Genomic DNA, 23,815 nt, shown 5'->3' with positions numbered 1-23,815 from the left:
GAACCAAGATTGATGGTTCAGCTGAAAGCAGTAGAAAGTAGACACTTCAGAGTTCCTTGTGAGTTCCTCCTCTGTTGCAGTGCATGTTCATGTAAGTCATTGTAAATTCAGGGCCAGATGCCGAGGCCCTGGTGGAGCCCTTTTGTATAACTTTTGGCTGCCTTATGTGAAGACACTCATTGGGCTAATGAAGCAGATGGAGGGAATAAGGGAAGAAAGAGATGGCATTGCTTGTGATGAAAATCAGCAGTGTTGGAATACTGCCTAGCCAAACATCAAAATGTCGTTTTCCTTTTTTGTTTATCTTTACCTGCTTTAAAATAATACTTAGATGTCAGATATGTGGTGCTTCTGTGGGGTGAAACATGGCAATTCTGGGAATTGAGAAAAGTTTTCTTCAAATGATTTTAAAGAAGTCTTTCTGTGTCATGCTCTTTTGAGTTATACTTTATGGCCCTAAGAGACATCATTAAACTAAGAAGATGACTGTTGTTTGTTCGTTGTTTTTTGATTGTGGTTTCTTTTTTTCCCCTTCCTTTTTTATTTTTGAGAGAGTTATATGCTTTTGTCTGCTAAGGAATGATTTTTAATTTTTTTTTTTAAGTATATTTATGCTACTTCTGCAAATCTGTGCCTGGATCTTTGTTCCTTAGCAGATTTCTTTTCTACAGTGAAAATGTAGCGGGTTAAGAAACAGGCCATATGGTAGTTTCTGTAGCAATAGATTAAAACCTGTGTCTTGTCAGCTCTTGTGAGTTATGGTGCAGGAATTAGTTTGGGAAGGCACAGTTGCATGTCTTGTATTCTGGCAGTTCTCTGTCATAGCAGTGGTTTCTGAGACAGTTGTTAGATGGAGTTGCGAGAAGGGGTAGTTGACTTGTTTCAAACTCAGGCTGGATAAACTCATAATCTCATTCTTTTGAATTACAGATATTCAGCACTGGATTGTTTCCATACTACCTTCTCAATATGTTTAGAGCAAGATTATAGTGAAAATAGTGCAGGAAGAAGTTTTAATTAAGGCAGGACTGTTTCAAACAGAGTTGCAGCATCTGCTGAAGCCATATTTGGGTGCCTTATTTCATAAATTACTGTCAACAGTATTCTTCCAGGATTAAGACATTGAAATTTTAGTGTTTACAAGTAGGTGTCTACATGTGCGCTGCATGCCTGAGCTCCTATGTAATCAAAGGGGTGATTCAGCTCATGCTAAACTAGACATCTGTAGACGTCTTAATCTTGAGCTGAATTGACTATTCCCACCCTATGACTTACAGTTGACTTGGATTCCTGTCCTGCAGCATTACAAGCAGAAAGCTGAGACCTCCAGAGGAGAGTAAGGTTTGATGAAAAACTTACTGTTTGTAGAGGGGGAGGGAAGACTGTTTTCCATTATACAGGATAATGAACATGCAGCATGTTTTACCCTTGCCTTGAAGGACCTGGGCTGTCATGATACAGCTGCTGGGTCTGTGCCACCCAGAATCTAAGTGTTTCAGGTTCTCTTGTAAGTGTTTCTTGTCCTCCTGTAAATGCCTGTCTCATTACCATAGGTGTTTTATTCCTGTAAATATTGTTTGGCAGTTTTATTCAGCCAAGGCCTGGTTTGTCTTGTGGAGGCTCTATTCACTGCCTCTGTTACAGAAAATTTGTAATTAAAGGTTATAGTGGTTGATGACAGGATGAATAATGTCGAGGTAGGGTGTCGTGGAAATAAAATCATAGTTGAAGAGAGTCCTGCTACATGCATTTGCAACCTTGGTAACATGAAAATGGCTGATTGTAGTGTGTGTTTCCACAGATATTTGTAAATTATCAGTGATTTAAGAAGGTGATATGCTCTTTTTGAACCCTAAAATTTTTATTGAAAATCTCTTGAGAACTTGTAAGTTTTTAATGTGTGAAAGAGTAGCAGATATGCCACAGCACTACGTACCCAGATGTGCATCCTGTAAATGTCATTGTGCTTGCATAAAAAGTTGCACAACAGCTGTGTTTGTGTTGTAAGGACTTGTTCAGTGGTTTCTTGGTAGACATTTGACACAGCATTAACCACGTAAATAAGGATTATTTGCTTTCAGGACATAGAGTAATACATTAAGTGCAAGCCTGAGGAGATGTATTTGAGGATGCAGAACTGCTTTCTTGTGACATCTGGGCATTGTATCTTGAACAGATTGAGCCTTCTGGAGGTCTCTTAAGATCTGGATGTCCGAGTCCTCTTACTCTTCCACTGAACTGTACTCCATTAGACCCCAAGTAATACAAAATCTTGGCAATTTCCTTTCCTGTAGAGAGGAGAATGAGTGATTTCGTACATTTGGGGCATGTTCTGCCCTGGTGTAGGTGGATGCAATTCCCTTTACGTCAGTGTTGTAGCACCCATGGAAGTAAGGGAAGACATATGACTTGAAGAATGGAAAATATTGCAGAGGAGGCTAAGTTAATAAAATAAATGAAGTAAAGACTAACAGCATTAGCCTTTTGCTTTCTGTGTCCTAGAGGAGTTTGAGCTAAGAGCTAGGGAGGTAGTTTATTAAAGGATGAAAATGGAATGTTAGCGAAATTGAATAAACTGGGTGTTGTTGAGAACTACACTGAGTCTTTGGATTCACAAAAGGAGATCAAGGTCATATACTGGTATTGGATAGTATTTTCTGAAAAGGAGAAATTTTGGCAGAGAGAGGGAAGCAGTGGTAATTCAACTGTTGCCTTTTACTGTAGAGATTGGAAGTCTTCTATGTAGGAATCTAATATTCAACATAGAGTTTAAACATAGGTAATGATCTGGGAAAGTACAAAGGACTCAGGTAATGGCCTGACATACAAAAGAAATTCAATGCTTTTATAGTTAGTGAGAACTGACATATTTGATGGGTAGTGTTTAATGAATTTGGTTTGTTGTGTACTTTTAGTCTGCTGTTCAATCAGCAAGATTAAACAGTAACCTTGGATTTACAAAGAGGCTTTTAAATCAAAGAAGAGTCAGCTTGTGAAGATGTACGAGTAAAGCATAAAAATTTGTAGCAGCATGGAGAGACCTTGGAATAGGAACAGCAGCAGTCAAAAGCTGGTGTGATGCTGCCAGAGGTACCACCAGCATCCTAACCTCTGCCAAGGCTGGGCAGAGCAGCCACCCCACTGGATACCATAAGGAGCCAGCATCCAGTGGGTGAGGTGACTAAATACCTTGGTGACCTCAAGAGATGCATCCCAGGGTATAAAAGAGTGGTGTATATTCCAGCTAGCTGGCATGCAGAGGATTGGAAGCTCCTCCATCCAGTAGGAGTTAGCTTGGAAACTGCAGTAGTTTTTTCTCTTTTTGTGCAGTACCTGAATCTTGTAAGCAGCATACAGACAACAAGAGAATTTTTATCATGGAGTCAATGGCATATATAATAGCTAGGAGAGATACTGGTATGCTGTTTAGTGGATACACTCTCTTCGTTGGGGTTATCAAGAAAATCAAACAAGTTGAGACCTCAGAAAAGAGTGAAGTGCTGTCTGTATATTGGAATGGTTTTTACACATTCCTATGCTAGACTTCAGTTAAAAGGAGGAAATATAAAGAGACTTCAAATGACACAGGAAACTTAGGAAGATAGTAATGCATTGCACTGATGGAAAATTGAATATAATTTTTGGAGAAAGAAAACCTAAGAGTATATTAAACACCTGACTAGCATCACCATAGTGCATAATTAGATAATCAGACTTAGCAGGGCATGGTATGCTTCTAAATCTGATATGGGGGAGGCCTGTGCATGTGTTGAGAGATTTTTGAGGTAGGCAGCACTGAAATATTTCATCCCCAAGATTGTCAACTTTGCACTCATGTCATGATTAGAGACCATGATATAGGATATTAATATCAGCATAAGTTACATAAGATAAATTTCCTTACTACATGGGTTACTTGGAAAAGATCATCCCATTCTCCTTTCCTGTGAAATTCAGCATTTTCTGAATTCCAAATTTTGGGATTTAGCATGGGTTTTGCAGTGTCCTGTGTAAGCCAGCATGCTCTTGTCTCTACGTAGAACCCCACTGTGTAGTTCAAGCTCCATGTGTGGGCTGTAAACATCTCAGCTCTCTTTGAAGCAGACATTCTTTTTCATCTGTTTTACATGTGGGAAACTGCTGTGTAGGCTGATAATGTCTTTGCTCTCTGAAAGTACAGTAAATAATGTCAGGAATACTTAAGAAGCATTCCACAATGTTGTTTTTTTTTCTTAAGCTTTAGAGTATGTTTTGTCTAAGTTAGTCTATTAACATCAAGCGCAAATTGCATCAGAGGCAAAGTTTTATAAAGCAATGTTGTCATTGCACGCTGTAGCAGCGAAATCCTTATTGACGCCGTCCTGCGAGCCCCACTGCATTACTGCCGTTTGCCTTTGGATCCTTGCTTATTTGATAGACCAGTCCTTCACCTCCATCCTCCTGCTCTTTCATGAAGTGTGGTGCCATTGTCCTGAAAGGTGATAGAGACTTCTCATTCCCTGAGGAATTAAGGAAAACATGCTTTCTTTCCTTTTTCCTATGTACTGGATTCTTCTCTGGCTTTTGCATTTTGCTGTATTTTATGCTACAGGAACAATGTTTGGGATGTGGGTGTCCCTTTGCTTTGATGTTTAGCCATCCTTGAAAGCTGTTTACTGCTTCATATGCTCCCTTGTCAGGGACACTCTCTTAAGTAACCTGGCATCATGACAAGTTATTTAAAACCACAAGTGGGTATTATTAGGTGTTTGTTTCTTTTATGGGTTTTTTTGGTATAGTTAGAGACAGTCTTCTTCCACAGTACCAAGAGAGAAGGTAAAAGTTGTATAAGATAAAAGCATCTACTATTTTTATTTTTTGAATGCAGTCCCTAGTGATGCACCATGGGCTAGCTGGAAATTTGATCTTTATTGACTCTGCCATCTGAGAGAAAAAAAGAAAAAGGGTAAAACCAAAAATAATAATTGGAAATAGCTCCTATGGAGCAAAACTGTCATGAAGAGATTGATTCAGCAGTAGCAGAGATGCTTTATTGATTGGGAGTCCTGAGTAAATTAAAAAGACGACCAACTACGTTAATCTTTTGTGTGCGTGTGTGTGACAGTGACAATTTAGAATGTTCTGCCTCAAGCTGCGCCAGGGGAGGTTTAGATTGGATATTAGGAAAAACCTCTTCACCAAGAGGGTGCTCAGGCGTTAGAACAGGCTGCCCAGGGCAGACGTGGAATCACCGTCCCTGGAAGTGTTCACAAACCATGTAGATGAGGCCCTCAGTGACATGGGTTAGTGGTGGACATGGCAGTGCTGTGGTAATGGTTGGACTCGATGATCTTAAAGGCCTTTTCCAACCTGCTTGATTCTAAGATTCTATCATAAAGGCATATACAGTAGTGTGGGAACATTATCTGCTTCAGTCAGAGATAGGCTTGTCAGCAATAAGAATAGAGTTCTTCCAAACCCCTTCTGGGTTAAATGTTCTTAACTGTACTGTAAGCAAAGGATAGAAGAAGTACTCTTGGATTATTTTAAGCATTCGGCTGCAATTGTTCTAGGTAAAGGACTGGAGCATAGGAATTGCACTAATTGTCTTCAGATGTTCACAGTGGGTTTCTAAAATTTGATTCTCTGGATTGCAGTATCAAATTTATTGCTAATACAAAAAGTGTGAAACTTGAATATCTTCTAGCTGAGGACTCTGCTTCATAAGCAAAACTTATGTTTTTGACTGGTCTAATAACTGCTCATTACTTAATGTCATTGCCCATCTGCAAGTAAACGAATCCTTTATTTATATTTTCCTCCCCAAAACATCATGATTTGTCATAAGGATGAAGTTCATTTAGAAGAGGAGCAGCCACAGTGTGGGACAGTAGTGCAGAAGTTTTACCTCCACAGAAAGATAGGGAGTAGGGGCAGAGCTGGGATCCTATGCTGGTGAGGATGGGCCTTGCCAGATGTTACTTAGATAAAATTTCTGATGGTGCAGAATTTGAGGCTGAAAAGCAGGAGGTAATTTCATGTATTTCTTGTTGGCTTAGCGTAGCCCAGCCACGAGGGCATGTTCTCTTTTACTTCTATTTCCCTGCCACTTTTGCCTGAAAATCCAGCTACGAGGGATAGTTTTGTGGCCTCTCATTCCCAACATGCTATTTGTTGTAGTGCACTCTGAACTCCTGCTGGTTGGATGCATGGTTGTTAACAGGATAAGATTTGAGGAGCATCTTCTGTGAAGAGACTTGGTGAGGGAAGAGGAATTGGAGATGCATGGGGTAAAGCTGCCGAGAAGGCAAGGAGCTGGAGGGACTGTTTCCCACCGCTTCATGTAGCATCTCCAGCCTGGCATGCAGAAATGAAAGGGAACAAGGTCGTCTTCTGGGCCCTGTGGGGGGAAATGGAAACTGGAAGTATAGGGGACCCCTCTCCTCATTGACTCTTTGAGAAAGTGCAGTTCCTGAACATCATCTGCAGGAACAGAGCTTTGTAGCTACTACTGGTCCAGAAAGAGGGACAGTGGGGTAACTGAGCTTCCAGGAAGGAATCTGTTCAGTCTCATGTTCAGTTTATTTTGAAGAACCCAGTCTCTATATTGTCCCCTCACACCTGTCCCCCAACAGCAGTGAGCCGGAGAGGTGAAAGACAGACTGTCATCGCACCTATTTCATCCAACCACTTCACTCCCCACTTCTTTCCTTCTTTTTTTTTCATGTTTTTCCTTATGTGCTGGTCTTCATTATTTACCTTCTGGTTTCTTTGCCTTGCCAGATAGCTTAAGTCTTTTTACAGAGGCTTGAGCCTAGTTGTGCTTTATGGGACAGCCTCCCCATCAGATCTGTGAAGCCACTGTGTTTCTTCTCCTTCACTCCATGCTTCTTTGAGGATACCTAGAAGAAATTGCACAGTGCAAGGGAAAATCTATTTATGTAGCTATTGAAGTGTTTCATGATCATTAATCAGTTTATAGGTAGGCTTTATTCCTGTTGCCTCATCTCTCTTCCCCTTTCAGCCCCACTGTTTATCACCCTCGTCATTTCTTGCCTTAAATTTAGATAGCTCAATAGGAGAAGCTGTGTCACTCTATGTGGGTGGTATTAAAGCGTAAATAGGGTTGAGGGTTTTTTTTTCCTAAAAATGTAAATGCCATTGTAGTTTGCTTCAGTGTGCACAACATTAAATAGTGGATGTTGGAAGTGGTAATTTTTAGTGTTTAAAAGTCTTGCTTATTCAATCTCTGTCTTGCTGGGTTTTTGTGCTGAATGACTGATCATTACATGACTGTTTTGTCTTTGTTAAAAGCATCTGTATGCAGGAGCAGAACTGCTTAATTCATTTCGATCTCGCATAGTGTAGTAAGTCTGCTTTTAAATTGCATACTTAGTAGGTTACAAATCAGGTGGCAGCATTTTCATGGTGCTGATTCTCCGATGTAGCTGGAACTGCTGGCTTGAATAGGTTGTGACTAGTTTTCTTTTATGGTAAGTCTTGTGTAACTCAGTTGGTGTGTTTGTTATTTTCCACAGTGAGAGTTTCTCAAATTTGGGAAATGTGAAAGGATAACATTCCTAGCCTGAGCAGAAGCAAAATGTAGCACTGCCATCTGGGCTGTGAAATTGGAATAAAGCTGAAAGCGTTACCTTGGTATATTGCCATTGCTAGAAGCTGGGTGTCAAATAATAAAAGGATGGTCTGGTAGTTGGCATCTTAGTCAGGATCTTGGGAGACTGCATGTGCTTGCTGTGCTGTAAGCCTCCAAGAATGTAGGCAGGTTGGAAATTATTCTCTCACCTATTCCTGGTAATCTAAATGTTATGTGTCTGTGCAGAGTTAGTTGTCTGAGCTCAATCTGGTGTGAATGGATAGGCATTTCCAGAGGGCATATGGGTCATTCCACTTCACTTAGCTTTATGTTTTTGACTAGGATGAGTCACTCCAGGGAGATGCCTATCTTGCTGTGTAGACTTCAGGAAGACAGCAGTTGACTGCCTTGGCCCAGGTTCCTAACTTTCAGGTGCCTGAGTTACAGCAAATGAGCCCTCTCTTCCTTGTATGCAGTTGCTTTCAGCCGAGGGGTAGTAATCCTTTCCTCCTGACCACGTACACACAGAAGTAAAACAGTGCTACCGTGTTCTCACAAGGAAAACTATTACTATTGAAAAAAAAAAAAGATATTTAGTATTTTAAGTATCTATATATACACATGTATTTGCTACTGCCTCAGATTTTTGAACACAGTTCTGGAAAGGAGACATCTTAAAGACAGAAACCTAAAGATTTTGGCCTTCTTAGGAAATATGTACCAATATTCTGATGAACACATTAAAGAGATAAAGCTAGGGTTTGCGAATGCCTGGCATGTATATGAAGCACTGTAAGTCATGCTTGTTCATGGTGGCTGGTTTTGTATCTTTTTAGATTGTGATGGATTTCAAACACCCTGATGGCCATACAGTGGCAATTATGCTGCCCCGATGCAGTTTATTGGTGATGGCTGGAGAATCCAGATACCTGTGGACACATGGGTATGTGTAAGAGTCCCTGCATTGCTGATAATAGAATAATATGTTGTTTATTTGCTTTGTTAATGGCACTATGTATTTTAAATTGCTCTGAAAGAAATCAAGTCAAATTTCATAATAAAAATACAAATTCATTCCTCTGCTCAGGTTAAACTGAGAAAATTAGGGGTTTTAGGAAGCTCATTGCCAGTCCCTGAGCTGCAGTTTCCCTCCACTGTCAAAAGTGAAATTTTGCTTAGAAATTGCTCTCACATCTGCATTGTGAAAGTCCTCAATGACTCTGAGCTGGTAAAGAATTGATTGTAGTGCAATTAGCTTCACCATTTCCTTTCTTTTCAGCCCACAGCTTTTCCTTTTGGGTCAGGTATGCCAAAGGCTTTAGAGAAGGGCTGCTTTAGAGACACTTTTAATTACTGATAAGGCTGTATTGTACTGAGCATACTAGGGTTTTTTAAAATATGTCCTGAGGCTTATTGTAGAGTTTAAATACATGCTTTTTGAATCATGCAGCACTGGGAGCTACCTACAATAGGAGTGCTGACATTGACAAAAAGGCTAAAACCTTGGCGAGCTCTGGGAGTGACAGCAGTGTACTTCAGGAGAATATAGAAGCCCTCATGATGGACAGAAATGCCCATGGTAAATGTTTCTTCCTTTGTTTGACCCAAGCTGTCACTGGATGCAGCAGTCAATTGGAGATGCTAATTACATTCTCTGTAAATTAAACTTCAAATCATTTTACTGGCAGAAGATTTTCTGCCTTTTAATTTTACTGGTTAATTTGCATTGTGAAAAAGGGCGAATATGAACTCCCCAATGACTTTTACATTGTTCGTTTTTATAGAGGGCTTATACCACCTGTATATTCCTTCATTAAATGAAATAGTTGTAAAAGGCAAGTGGTACTTGTGATGTGCATCATTATAGAAGCCCAAGGCAGTGAAGTCCTTCGTTTTTTGGTATGTAAGACTGAACATGGATATCAGTGTTAAAAGCTACTTATTTTGTTCTGTCAAACACTGTCAGTTGCCTTTTGGAAAGGTCATTTGCAACTCTGAGAAGTCAGTGCAGTTTCCACCTCATTGCTGTTGCTGGCCAGAGGAGCTGGGGGACAGTCCCTACCCCCAGACATCAGGCAGCTCCATGTGGCCAGGCTGAGGCCAGGCTGGGATGTTAGCCTGGGAGTCAGTGGGGTAGTGGCTGTACACAGGCAGAGCTGTGAGTGGGGCTGGCCCAGCGAGACAGTTTAAAAGCATCACCCAGGGGCAGGAGGAGTGGTCCTTGCTGATGCCTCTGGTTCTTTTCATGACAGCTTTCTCCAAGGCCACTAGCTCTGCTATTCCAGTGCTGGCCCTGGGCAGCCAAACTTCGGAGAAGGAATGATGCACACAGAGCACCACCTGCAATACTTGCCAGCAGGTGTTCAAGTTGGAGTAGTATAACCTGCCTTCTAACAATCGGAATGAGATCATTACTTGTACCTTCAAGTGGTGGTTGTCTTTTGAGAACCAGTGACATAAATAGAGTTAAAGTGATGATCCCAGATAAGATACTCAACTGGAGTAAGTTTTCCATCATGCCAATGGGGAATACTATTGTAATCTGCAAGATTAATCATCCAGCAAGCACAATTAATTCACTTGCACACATAACGTCAGGATGTATTTAAGATCACTTGTGATGCCTTTTATCTACTCCTCAGAAGTCCAATTTGAGAATAAAAGGTTCAGTTTTGGAATTATTCTGGAAATGTTTTCAGTGTGTATATTTAGATGCCAAGGGAATTAGAGACTTTCTTTTGACCCTGTTGACAAAGTTTGCAGGAAAAGGTTTTTTGTTCTGTTCTTTCTGAAAGAGAAACATGGTTAAGAAATAACTTATACAGTGACATCAAGGAGAGCAAAAGATAAGTGCTCTTTTTGTCTCATAGGTGAAAGTAAAATTACGGCATTTCTGATGAGGTTCATTTTTGGTTGGATATAGCCTGGCAAAACACTATTCCTGACACTGCAACAGTAAAACAACGCTGCCAGGCAAGAGGGTATGCAGTGTCTGACATTGAGAATGCTGGTTTTAGCCCAGCCTTTATCTAGAGTTCTTGCATTGTGAAAGTCCTCTGAGTCTGAGCTGGTAAAGAATTGACTGTAGTGCAATTAGCTTCACCATTTCCTTTCTTTCTTTTCAGCCCACAGCTTTTCCTTTTGGATCAGGTATGCCAAAGGCAATATGTATAGGCAGAAGGAAATTATAGAAGTTGAAACCTGAACCTTGAAAAAGATTGTTTCTGGAAATACTAGCTGCTATGCTTAGCTTATTGCTGCAGGTACAAAAGAGAATCAAATAGAAAATCTGCAAACTCAGTATTTGAAGTTCTGTAAAAGGAGTCTTGGGCATTCTCAGGTGATTACTTCATCATAGCTTCATTATCTGCCATGAACAAGGCAATTCCTTATTAGATCCCATCCTTTCCATGGCTGACTTTGGGAGATTTCCATTCTTGGGGCTGGTCCATGTCTCCTTTTTGCAACATCTAGATGGATCATCAATACGCTGCTCCCTGATTTCCATACAGAAAGGACCAGAATGCTTTTTCCCTGTGGCTGGGTAAGAGATCAGCTTCCCAGCAGTAGAAAAGATGGCTTACAGCAAAGTACAGAAACGCTGATCAGGGTGCAGGCTGCCTCTCAGCGTTTGGATCATTCTTGGTTAAGTACAGGCGCTGGTCAGCAGTTTCGTATGACCTGCAGGAAGGTTCCACTAGAAGTTTGAGATGAGGCTAAACGCTCCGCTTTATTAAAAGATATAAAGACACTTCCCCATGCCCCAACTCCCCTTTTGGCTCAACCTATTAGGGTTAAACTTGGCTAACCAATATGGAACTCAGTTTTATAGTGAGAGTTTATTCTCTTGGGGGTCAGGTACTTTGAAGTCAGCAGCTCTGAAGGGGCTTCACTGAGAGGCCAGTTCCTTAGAGATGTTTTTTCTTGTTTTGTTTTGTTTTTCTTGAGGAAACTTTGGCATTAATCTCCTTGATGATGTAAGTTCAGGAAGTGCTTCAGTGTGACAGTACCATCTTTGAAGTGCTAAGCTGTTTCCCTGAAGAGTTTTCATTTTGTCCCAAGAGTATCTACTTTTTCCCATGTGCAAGTGATAGAAAGCTACTTGTGGGTGCAACTGTTTCTTTTCTTTCATGATGTGTTTCACACAGTACTTTGTCTTTTTCCTTTTCTCAACTTTGAGAGAGATTCATTTGTAGAGCTGTTAAAAATTCCTGGGTTTGGTGCATTAATGTAAAACTTTCAATAAAATTATTTGAAACTTTTGTCACCTCAAGAAAGTTCCAAATCACTTTCATCTCGTGAATTTTGTCCTTGCAAACTGTTTTTCTATTCCATTAAGATCCGTGCCAAATCTAGAAGTAGCTTAAGCAGCTCTGTTCCCAGTTTGCTTGAGAGATTTTGGTCAAGAAAGATCTACAGCAGAGTTTTTCCCTTTAGGCATTTTAGCAAATGTCCCCAAGTGCTGCATTCTTTGCATCTTCTGTTGTGAGTAAATGGAAAAGCAATTCTGTTGCAAAGCAGAATTCACTATAGAGGCCTATTTTCAACAAGAAACTTCAATCTGCTCAGCCAGTTCTATGCTTCTATACCCACAGCCACCATTTCTAGTGGTCTATTTTATCTTTAGCAAGTACATATTTTTATAGAAAATATTTAAAAAAATAAGTCCTAAGAAAATAAACAATCAAAGTTTTATGGAAGGAAAGGGAAAGGAGGGAGGTATAATTACTTGCAATCAAATAACATTTTAATTAACATCATTAGTTTGTGTCAGCTCCTTTTTTTTTTAATCTGAAATTGAGTAAGTTGAAAATTGAGAAGCAGCAGTACATTAAATAGTGTTATAATCACACTTGTCACAGTATGTAAGAATTGCCTTCTTATAATGATGGATTGTTTTTTTTCTGATGCAAATTGAATTATTCTTTTATGTTACTTTGTTTTAGGATTGCACCCCGAAAATATGATGTCATTCAAGCATCTGAGCTTGGGCAGAAACTTGGAACTATCACTGCTGATGCTGGAGATTTAACACTGAATCGAAGGGAAACAAGGACATCATTTACATTCAGGAAAGTAAGGAGAAGCCCTTGCAATTGCAGTAAGTGTCTGTAGGTGATCTTCAAGTCAAAATTGTTACTTATTGCCAATATGTCAACATTTTATTAACCAACCAGTTTATCCCTTTGCGTAGTTTTGGCAGTCCTGGTAGCCATTCCTGAACAGCTCGGGGTTAGGCGTACTATATCGTTGGAGTTGGTTGCATCTGTGTGCTTGCTCTATACAGGACGTTTGGCTTGTTCCAGAGCTGGGCAAGTAATCTGGAATCTTGCATTTCTACTGGGACCTCAAGTGCTGAAATAATGTAGCAGAATAGAAACAGCTATTATTCTTCATGTTTCAGTCAGTTTTGGTTGGTTTTTATTTGAAGAGGACTGCAATTTTGTGAAAATAAGCACATTAGAGGAGAAGCAGTCAGATCTGCAATGATAGAGCCATGTAAGTGCCTTAGGGCAGGACAGAATATAGTAGATAGGTGGCTCAATAATTACATGGAATTCCATTTGTGCTCTCAGAAGAGAATTTCAGAAGCTGAATTGCAACAATGTCATGATCTTTGTTATTAAGGGCACTGTCTCAGTTCTGAAAACATAAACCTTGTTAATGTTGCAGGATGAATGATCACTGCAAACAACCTGTGATACATGTGGGCAGGTTGCTTGTTTTAAGGTCATCAAACACTTCTGCAGTTCAACCTGCATTTCAGTTTTAAAAAGGTAAAGGAGGAATGAAGCATTTTTTGCATTTTAATATTTCACTTTTAATTTTATTCTGCTAAATAAGTTCAATCAACAAGGAATTACTTTAACAAAATATTTTTTGTGTATCTGTTGCTATATCTAGTTTACCCATCTGTCTGTGACAGCCAGAAAGGACAGCAAAGCTGGGTACAGCCTTCGTTTCCTCACAGCGAGATGGAGGCCTCTAAGCTGGAGCAAGAATATGTACACAAGGTGTATGAAGAGATTGCTACACACTTCAGCAGTACCAGGCATAGCCCATGGCCCCGAATTGTGGAGTTTCTCAGGTCCCTACCAAAAGGATCAATAGTGGCTGATGTTGGTTGTGGTAATGGGAAGTATCTGGGCATCAACGAGGACTTATACATGGTAAGTAGTAGCTACTCTCCTTCATTTTCATTGGTACTAGTGTTTATTCCATCGTGCATTTGTAGCATGTTGGAGCTTCACTTGTGGGAAGAGTGCCAGGAACAGAAAGCTGTTTCCTAATCCAAGATCGATTACCAGTTGTGTCAGGTTTCCACATCCATTCACTATGCACATTACCCTTCTTTTTTCAAAGCCACTTTTGCTTTGCAGGTCAAAGCATGTTAATAAAAAAAAAAATTGTAATGGATGCTTTAGCCTTTTATGTTGGTGTTGTTTAAACTTATTAAAAGGGAAAATGGACGAACAGTTTGAATGCTTCCAATGAGTTTTTCACTTGGGTGGAGCATGAGGAATGCAATGTACATGTCCCTGAAATCTCCAGCAGCACTACTTTTCATATGGTCTCTTCAGTTCCCATTTGCCTGGTGGTGACACTCATCTGTGAATGATGTTGTGTTTGGCTGTCCCACCTCTGACTCTGTTCATAGACCCAGTAAATATGACAACATAAAATTCATGGGGGATTCTCAACTTCTGCATGGATTTCTGGCCTGTCTCTCACTCCCTTTTCTTCACTTTAGACAGTTCTGACATCGTTCTTGCTTATGTTCCTATCACCTTCTCTGCCTCAGTCTGTATCTAGAGCAGCTTTACTTCTCTCCCTTCCTATCAGAGGGATATGAAGCACATGCAAATATGAACCAAGAGATATTTCAAAGCACATGCAAATATTTCAAAGTATTTTTTGCAAGGGTCAAACTTCCTGATTTTTTTTACCCAAAATAAATCTGAAAGGTGTGCATTATGGTATCTGCTCTCCCCGTTCTAGAATTGCCTCGATCTTTCATGTGCTTGTACTGTGAAACACTTTGAAATCCACCAGGCTGGAAAACTTCTGTGTAAGGCAAAACATTCATTATTAATAATAAAAGTCAGACTTGTTTGTCTGTCTCAGGAGTTTCTGTCCTGCTGTTTATATTCCACTGTAAACCGTAAGTTTTATGTGGTTGATACAACCTTGTCTGTATTAGTAATGGATTTATTTCTATAACTGTTCTTATAAGCTAGAACAAAATCAACTGATTTGTAAGTAGGCATGCTTATTCCTTACTGCTGTAGCCTGAGTATAATTATGAATGTTCAGTACATTCTTGCACTCCTTTCTCCTGTGAGAAAAATCAGCAAGCCTAACTAGAGAGGAGAAAAGTTTATCAGGGTACCATGAAGGTCACGTGGTCCCAGAATGAATTTAGTAAAATGCTGTTGTATAGGCTTGTGATAGATTTTTAAGGTGAAATCTGCAAGATGTTGTGTTCAGAAATTACCAGCACCAGTCTGCTTTGGGAGCCCACTGTTAACCAACTAAAGGAAAGAAAGATCTACTGGCAGTCAGATGAAAGACAGCCTCTCTCCTCTGTTACTTTAGGAGTTACCTCATTTCATATGTACCTGCAGGAGAAATGCAAAACATGAAAAGCAACAGTGAAAAGTAGGAAACTTAAAGAAGCAGCTGAGGCGGTTTTAAAAACAGGATCTGGGAACAGCTTCATTCACTTGGCCTCCCTTGACGTTTTGTTTTTTCTGCTGGTGACAGCTAGTTGTTCCCGGTTGGAGCTAGACTCTAGACATTGCATTTGCTTATTTTTATCTGCAGGCCAGCACCAAGTCCCAGGAGGGTGGATGTGACTCCTTCTTTCTACTATATTTTTAACTGTCAGCCAAAGCGTGGTTAAAGAAGAGTGGGTGTATATCGTCTTTACAGATATTTTAAGCTTTTGACAAGGTATCTCAAGAAGAGGACTGTGTTACTTCCTTTTACTGTGGGCTGTTGCATGGAGCTGAGGGGTTACAAAACACGCTTTGCATTTCAGGTGCATTGATGGGATAAGGGGAGTGATTGCTAGATGGAGTGCATCTGTTTCCTCCCTCATTTACTCCTCTTGACTTGGGGGCATAAAATCCAGGGAGAAACTTAACTACTGCAGCCTTTTCCTCACAGCAGTTGCTGTGGCTCTTGATAAGTTTTTATGCACAGTGCGCTGCAGCTCTTAGTCTGGGCCCCACCAGGAATAAAGCAATAGAGCAGTGCTGTGAAACTGGGAGTTATTTAGGGGGTGGGTAGACCACTGTTAGTCTAGCTGTGTAGATTGGAGTGTTTTGACTCAGAAATACTGAAAACTTGAGGCAGGCAGTGTGCTCTAAAGGCTGCTATACTTTTTAAGATAGGATACTTTAAGTAGCAGCACTAACAATAGTAGATCAAAGTCATGGTAGCTCTTTTGATGGTTTTCAGCTTCAGGCACTGTCTGAAAATGTCTTCACTGTGGCCTATACTATTGTATTTGCTTCAGTTTCTTTGGATGATTACACATAGCCTTATCTACTTGAGTATTGTTGTGTGAGAATGAAATGCACATAAGTCCATCTACACTCAATGAAAATGACAGCACTGTCATGGCTGCATTTATCTGACATAGTGAAAGAGCAGCAACTGCATGACGGATTCAGATTAAGAATGTTTGAGTGAGAGATGGAATCGAAGTCTGATGTAATTAGGACAAAGGCTGGAGAAAGATTGAATTTAATAAAGTTTCAGATTACTTTTTCTGTCACATCCAGCTTCTTTATTATTTGAGTGAGTGCAAAAGAGAAATGGTTTTAGGGTTGTTTTTACACAATCCTTTTCCCACCCAACCACATTTGGGGAAATTATTTTAACACTTCATATTTAAGTGATTTTAAGCTTAATATTCATATCTGTAAGGAGGGCTTTTACTTTTACAGAATGCTAAGGTTCAGCCTTACCCATCCTCGCATTGCCACAAGGGTTTCATTCCACAGTCAGTTGACATCATTGCAATATATCTCATCAATTTTTATGAGCTTTAGCTCTGTCTCAGAGATTCCAGTGTTCAGGTAGGTGTGTAAATCCCCACAGGAACATTCAGCATCCTTACAGTGCCCAGGGTGTGAGTGAAGGACATTGAAGCCTTCCAATTTTGTGGTTTACATTTTTAATTGAACTGGTAAACTGGTGGGAAATCCAGTTACAAACAACTTAAAGTGCCATTGTATAGGTATTTTGCCTTTATATATAAAGAAATTATTCTTCCTTGTCAGAGTACCTATGCTAGGAATAAAAGTGATGGCGTTACAGGAACCAAAATGGTTTGTTTTAATACAGACATTCCTATCTCTGTAATGTGTGTCATTCAGTGGTAATCAGTAATGTAGCTTTTATTTCACATGACCTTGTAAGACACCCTTTTGCTGTGAGATGTGCATCTCTGTTTTCTGCATTACTGGGATCCACTGGAACTGTATACAAGTTTGATTTTGCTAGGGTGTGGGGAAGAGCGAAGGTGAATGTTTGTTGCTGTATGGTTGCATAATGGTGGGCGGGTTTTAGTGTCACTGGGTCCCTGTTGATTGAGAACAGATTCCTCCCCAAAGGACTTAATAGTAGTGGGTAAAAAGCAGGAAGGACAAAACTGATTGGTAGAAGTGTACCTGGAGCAAGTTCAGTGTATCTTAGGGATCAGAGGGCGAGGCAGGAAGAACCTTTCCTGCCCTTTTCTCTCAAAGAATCGTAGCTATTACAATGATGGAAGATGTGGGAAGAGAGCTCAGAATGAATTGGGCAACAGCAGCACAAAACCAGAATGAACACTGAGTTGCTCAGCTTGGTTCTGATGCTTTGTCATTGAGAAAGGAACTTCATGTTTTAGCCGTAGCACTTCCACAGACGCCCTGGCTGTACGCAATTGCAAAGCAAAACACTACGTGAAAGGAATGCTAAAGGCCTGACTCAGACCAACTGGAGCAAGGAGCTTTGCCTGTCTTGCTGTGGCTGTGCTGGTGTCTGTTCCTACCTATGTGTGTGTTTGCTGGAATGTAATTTGATTCCTTGAGGCTCTCATGCTATTAGTTATAGTTGAGGTGTTTCTCCAGGGAGCCACAGAATTCCATTTGGTGGCTGGATTTCAGAATTAGATGTGGTTTTCTTCATCAGTTTCTAATGTGCTGAATCAATCAAGTTTCCAGATACTTAAATGAACTAATTCTACGAGGTAGAGCTAGTTATAATGAGATAATGTAGGAAAAAAAATAAATCATGGTGGGCAGCACTGACCTTTTTAAGGTCTTTTATTTAAGCTAGTGTTTTATTTAAGCTTGCAAAAGGATTTATCTCTCGCAGATCTGCAGCACCATTACAAAGCAAGCTATTTAGTGCCTTTTGCCCCCTAATGATCTCTTCCAAACCACTGCATGAGATAGGTTTAATGAAACTTAGTTTATCTACTCCTGACTGAAATGGTGGAGGTGAAGGTGCCTGGGAATGCAAAGGAACAGAATGGGGTATCTACGTGCATTGTCCCATTCCCAGAAAACCAGTACAGACCTGCTGCAAACTCAAACCACAGGTGTTATGTTTGTTTCTCCTTTCCCTTATCCTTTTATCTTGCTCTTTTTTGATATTTCTGTTAGTCTGAAGGTTTGTGTTACCCAGTGCCCTGAAGAGAGAGGGTGCTGTATGCCAGGATGATGACATGCTTTTGCCACTTCTGTGAGTTCTGTGTTTGCTGGGGTTCTAGTTGCAGAGTGACAGGCCTCCATAGTAAGACAGATTTCCTTGACTTAAAACATTGAGTTGATGCAAGAGTTGGATGTAGTAGGTGTTTATGCAGATACAATGAAAGTCAGTGCTTGAAAGCCCTGTTAAAAATATAAGTGGATTCTGAGCCCCAGTGTCAGTGGCCACTCTGGAGCTCCTGTGAGCCATTGTCCACATCACAAAAAAGCAATGAAGAGAGGGATGGAGGTACTCCCTGAAAAGGCAGGGATGTGGGAATGGCTGCCTGGAGTAAGAAACCTGAGAAGCCAACTTTCTTTGAGGAAATACTAGAAAGGTGTAGACCAACTTATGGGACCTGCTAAAAGGTGGATTCAGCTGAATAGTGAACAGCGCTATTTGAGATATACATGAGAAATTAGGGGAGTTGAACAAGGAATTTGATTTGGAAAACCGGGAAAACAGGTGTAAGAAATGACTGAGAGGACTCACATATAATAAGAAATAGGGAACCTTAAAATGTGTACAGCATGGCTGACCAGGAGATGGTACTAGATTCTGTTGGGTTTGGACAATGAACTAATGAAAATTGCCTACCTTTCTCCACTCTTCTAGAAGAGATATCAGCAAGGGCACTGACCTGTGCTGAGCATCAACATCAGAGAGATGAACTGGCAAAGCATTTCAGTTGTATTTTGAGATTAAAAAAGAAAAAAGTTTTGATTACATGTTTAATTAGATAAAAATAAGCCTGTTCTAAATTAAAACAGTTCTTTGAACTGTTTTCTGTAAATGAAGCTTCATCACATCAAAGCTTCCATGAGCTTCAGAATGTAGAAATCAGTAGCAGTTGTGAAAAATTGAGTTTTGGGGTCTCTGCCCTGGTTTTGTGTACTCATAAAAATCATTTACAGCTGTAAGCTGGCACTGCACCACTGAACTTAGCTGCTTTGTGCTAGTTCATTATTTTCTAAATGACTGAAACCAATGTATTTTGGTTTTTAATGATTGCATATTTATTGTAAACTAGAAAATACAGGAATATGATGGTGATAATTCTTTTAAAATATTTGGAGATGATTCTAGTGAGGATGCTACATTTGCTTAGCTTCAGCACCAGGCATATCTGCAGTGACTCTCTGTTCAGCATTTATGATATATGCATAGCACCTATTATGATGTTTACGTTAAAACTATGTCAAGTTTTAGCTTAATATACCTATTTTAGAGTAGTTCAAAGTGATCCATTTCAAGATCTCCATTTTCATCGCAAAACAGAACCTTTTTGCTTTGGATGTAGAATCACTTCAGTAAGTCTGACAATACAAGTAAGCCTGACTTCATAATTATTTGATATAATTTAGATGCAAATGAGGAGCTCACATTCTGGCAGCCATGCCTTTGTTCTCATCCTCAGTTCATTGGATTTCATCAACATACATTGTAGTCCTCTTCAAGGTCATTTTGGGAGGGGATTATTGAGTTCCCGTAGCCTGCCTGTTTTTACTACAGATGTGCAGGGCCAAAGCAATTCTTTGTGGAAAAGCTTGTTGTCACTGGAAGTTGGAAGTATTCATTTCCCTTCTGCCACCAGTGTATTTGGTCCTTTGAGTTTTAGTAAATACTGAATGCTAATGTCTTAATTGCAGAAGTAGTTGAAGGCACCGGTAATGAGGTGTGGAATCTCTAACATGCAGGTTGTCAGCTAAATCCATTCCATGATGAGAGTAATTAAAAGATGCCTCAGTTGGCTTCCAGTGTGAAATGGTGGGGATTTATGTTTTCTTCCAAGTAAACAAGAGTATCCTTATTTAATTCATAAATGACACTACTTGCTCAGTGCTTTGGTAAGCACAGAGAGGCCAAGGAATAAATGGGAAGAAAGCAATGCTAGGATTGATCGATCTTACCACATCTGTTTAATGCTAATTGGCAGGACAATATGTGCATATTCATAGTACTGCTTTTGTGTAGAGGATTATCTCTTGGGCTGTCAGGGTGGCATTTTCACAACTGTTCCGTTTACTTTGGACCAGAAGTCAGGGACCTGACTAGGAGGCAGCTCACCTGGAAGCTTTCAGGACATATGACTGGAACAGAATCCTGGTTTTCTTCAAAACTGTGACATAACGCTAAAAGCTAAAATGAATTGGACCGAGAAAACAAAATTATAATGGAAAATAAATATATTTTCATTAATCATTGCAAACCAGATTTTTAATTTTAGCAGTACTCTTGTCTCTGCTGGGTTGATTAACCTGAGCAAGTTGTTTGCTATTCTTCTTGCATCAAGTATTCTTTCTGTGTCAAATGCAATAAACACTGTCAGCAGTAATTATTTAGGATTCTGAATCTGTTTTCTGCTATCTACCTGTTGCTGATTATTGAAAACAAAAATAAACTTAATATTCTCATGCAAGCTGAGTTCAGTATACATCTGGTTAGCAGTGTCTTGTTTTGAGTATTCAGTGTATGCAGCAGGCATGAAAATGAGGGTGGTGCATACCTCACTCTTTGCTCAGTTTGGATTTATTGGTTTTATGCAAGCATGTAAAAAAACCTTCTTATCTTTGGCCTGGACACTGGGCACGGTTCAAAGGGGAAAAAAGAAATGTTTTATGAGGTGTCCTGGAGTGGTTCCTGGGGGTCACTTCACTGCGGCTGTACAGAACCTTGGAAAATGATACTGTGCTTAAATTTTTGTGTATTGTGATACTGAGGGCAAACAGGGCTATGCCTGATGACTTCTTGGTTTACAGTGAAATGGTGAAACCTGGGTGTTTAGTGAAGGTGTGCCACATACTGCAGTGATGCCACCAAAGTCACCATATTGTCCTTTGACGCTGCACATTCAGCTTTTGTGATTTCAGTATTTGGCTGCTTCAGATGTTGTCAGGTTACAAATGGCAATTGGAAGGAAAAGAAAATGCTGAGTTTAGGTCACCTCTTGTTTTGCTGGTTTCAGGATACCTTAAGAGACAGTTTTGAGAAGCTGGGTTGAAACCTGTTCTGTCTTAAGCTGGTTAAAAATCAGGGTGCTCTAATGAGCTGTCTAATATCCAGTCTGCCACCTTTGTTTTAAAGCATCAGGGTTTTTTCTTTTTGTCTATACCTGGGAACCATATATGCCTCTTAGAGCTCTTTTCTCTCACTTGCTCTTGTTTTTATTTTAAACTAAATTGTGTTACCTCAGTAGGAGACTGTGATGACTCTACTGTAAGCATCAAGTGAAAATCATTTTCCAGTCTTGTAATTATCCTCTCATGAAAAGCCTAATGAAACACTTTGTTATAGGTTGGCTGTGACCGCAGCAAGAACCTGGTGGATATTTGTGGAGAGAAAAATCTCGAGGCTTTTGTCTGCGATGCGCTGTCAGTGCCAGTGCGCAGCGGTTCTTGTGACGCCTGCATCTCGATTGCTGTAATCCACCATTTCTCAACAGTGGTAAGTCGCCCCTCTCTGTGCTCCACTGCACTGCTGGATGGCTGCGCACAGCTACTAATTCTACTGAAAACTGCTGGTTTGGGCTCATGAAAGCAAAAGGGAAGAACAAAATGAGGAGAAATTGAAGGTTTGCATTTGGTATAAGCAGTTGTCAGAGCAGAGTTATGCTGTTGAGCTGCTGCTTCTTAAGACTTCACATTCTCCTTTTGCTTGTCAGATGCCCTTTAATGTAGATGTTTGTGTTTTGTTTTTCATCTGCTTACAATTAATGTCACTAGAGAAGGGGCTCTACTTTGGCAATCAAAGAGGTACATTCTTCCCAGCTCAGATTTTGTGCAGCTCTCATGTGAGGTTTATTTTTCTCTCTCTGCCTTCATTGTCCGTCTTTAAGCAAATGGGACACTACTCACTAGTATGCTGTATCTCTGGGCTGTGTAAGCTTCTCCTGGCAGGCACTGTGCAATTGTAACAAGCTTCTAGACCATGGAGTTACAGTCTTAGGTGGGGCCCACTGGTTTCTCCATACCTGAAATACAGCAAATGTTTCCAAATTCAATATAAAAAAGTAGGGAGAAGGCTGACATATCTACGTTCAGGTGGTCAGTGGACTGGTGTTTAAGCCCTAAATCTGACTCCTTTGACTGCAGACTGAGTGTGTATCATGAGGTATGGTAGATTTGAATCTGGGGTTTTACATACTGAACAACCTTCTTGAAGAGGCATGTGTTGTTTCCAGTTGGGCTGACACATCCAGAAAATTCTGCTCAACACAGCGCTATTTTCAAATTGAAAGAGAATCATATAATCATTTAGGCTGGAAAAGACCTTTAAGGTCATTGAGTCCAACTGTTACCCCAGCACTGTCAAGTCTACAACTAAACCATGTCCCTAAAAGCATCTGCATGTCTTAAATACCTCAAGGGGTGGTGACTCTACCACTTCCCTGGGCAGCCTGTTCCAGTGCTTGACAGCTCTTGGTGAAAAAACCCTGTGTTTCAGTGAGAAGGGCCTGGCTTGCAACTAGTGACAGACTAGATTATGAATGAAAATGAACAGTAGAAAACAATTGCTCTGGTTTTTATTGTATCTTGGGGTGGACAGTAAGGAGGAATTGCTGCCATTCCATTCTCCTGTCTTTTTGTTTATGCATTAGCTTCACACTTCTGCTTTTCCTTTGTAGGAGAGGAGACTGGCTACTATCCGTGAACTCACCCGGCTTCTGAGACCTGGTGGAACAGCACTGATTTATGTCTGGGCAATGGAACAAGAATACAAAAACCAGAAGTCTAAATACCTTAAGGAAAAAAATGGCAGTAAAGAGGAGGAAATTAATAATAGCACAGCCCAGAGACCCCTCAGTGATCAAATGTTGAGCAGCAGTCGAGACTCAGCATGTTCTGACCAGTTCCTTAGTGACCTGAAGGACAAAGGCTGTGATGCAAAGCCCACGGCAGCTACCACACTGCCCATTCACACTAACAGAACTTCCTTTCACTCTCAGGATTTGCTGGTTCCCTGGCACCTGAAAGGTGGCTCTAAAAAGAAAGGGGAAAGCATAGATACAAGGTTATTTCCAGTTGGCTCCAAGGAATCACAAGAACTCAGTCCTGTTTTCCACCGCTATTACCATGTGTTCTGTGAAGGGGAACTGGAAGCAGTGTGCAGATCCCTGGATTGTGTGAGAGTTCAAAGGAGTTACTATGATCAGGGAAACTGGTGTGTGGTTCTAGAAAAGTTGTAGCCTGTGGTGTTTCCTCCACTCTATGTGGTGTTTTGTTTGGTTTTTACCATGCAAAAGGTATTTTTAATGTAGGCTGCAGCTATTACCTCTTTTAAAATAGCAGAATAAAGATTGTTGATGGACTTAATAACAGTAACTAGTACTGTGTGCATGTTAAATAATGGCCAAACTCAGGTACTTCCTCTGCAGAGTGTTTATTTTACTTACGTGAATTACAGTGAAGAGGATGAAGTGGGAAAATACTGGCCATGGAAATCAGTATGGCCAGGGTTGAGCTTCTGAAAGACAGAGGGCCTGTTCTCTCTTCTCTTGCT

The 23,815-nt window shown here is 40.3% G+C and overlaps 1 protein-coding gene across 1 annotated transcript in view; it reads left to right on the top strand.

Moving 5' to 3' along the window:
• ALKBH8 (alkB, alkylation repair homolog 8 (E. coli)) overlaps positions 1–23,501 on the top strand; it is a 41,235-nt gene extending 17,734 nt beyond the window's left edge. The window contains exons 7-11 of the mRNA XM_010019807.1: positions 8,410–8,516; positions 12,520–12,674; positions 13,478–13,743; positions 21,611–21,760; positions 22,941–23,501. Coding sequence (XP_010018109.1) covers positions 8,410–8,516; positions 12,520–12,674; positions 13,478–13,743; positions 21,611–21,760; positions 22,941–23,501 — 1,239 coding nt within the window. The remainder of the gene's footprint in view (positions 1–8,409; positions 8,517–12,519; positions 12,675–13,477; positions 13,744–21,610; positions 21,761–22,940) is intronic.
• The last annotated feature ends 314 nt before the right edge of the window (positions 23,502–23,815 follow it).

This window comes from Nestor notabilis, unplaced genomic scaffold, assembly GCF_000696875.1.
Source record: "Nestor notabilis isolate BGI_N333 unplaced genomic scaffold, ASM69687v1 scaffold818, whole genome shotgun sequence".
Classification (NCBI taxonomy): domain Eukaryota; kingdom Metazoa; phylum Chordata; class Aves; order Psittaciformes; family Psittacidae; genus Nestor; species Nestor notabilis.
Note: the sequence above shows the minus strand (reverse complement) of the source record. Positions and strands in the feature narration are given on the sequence as shown.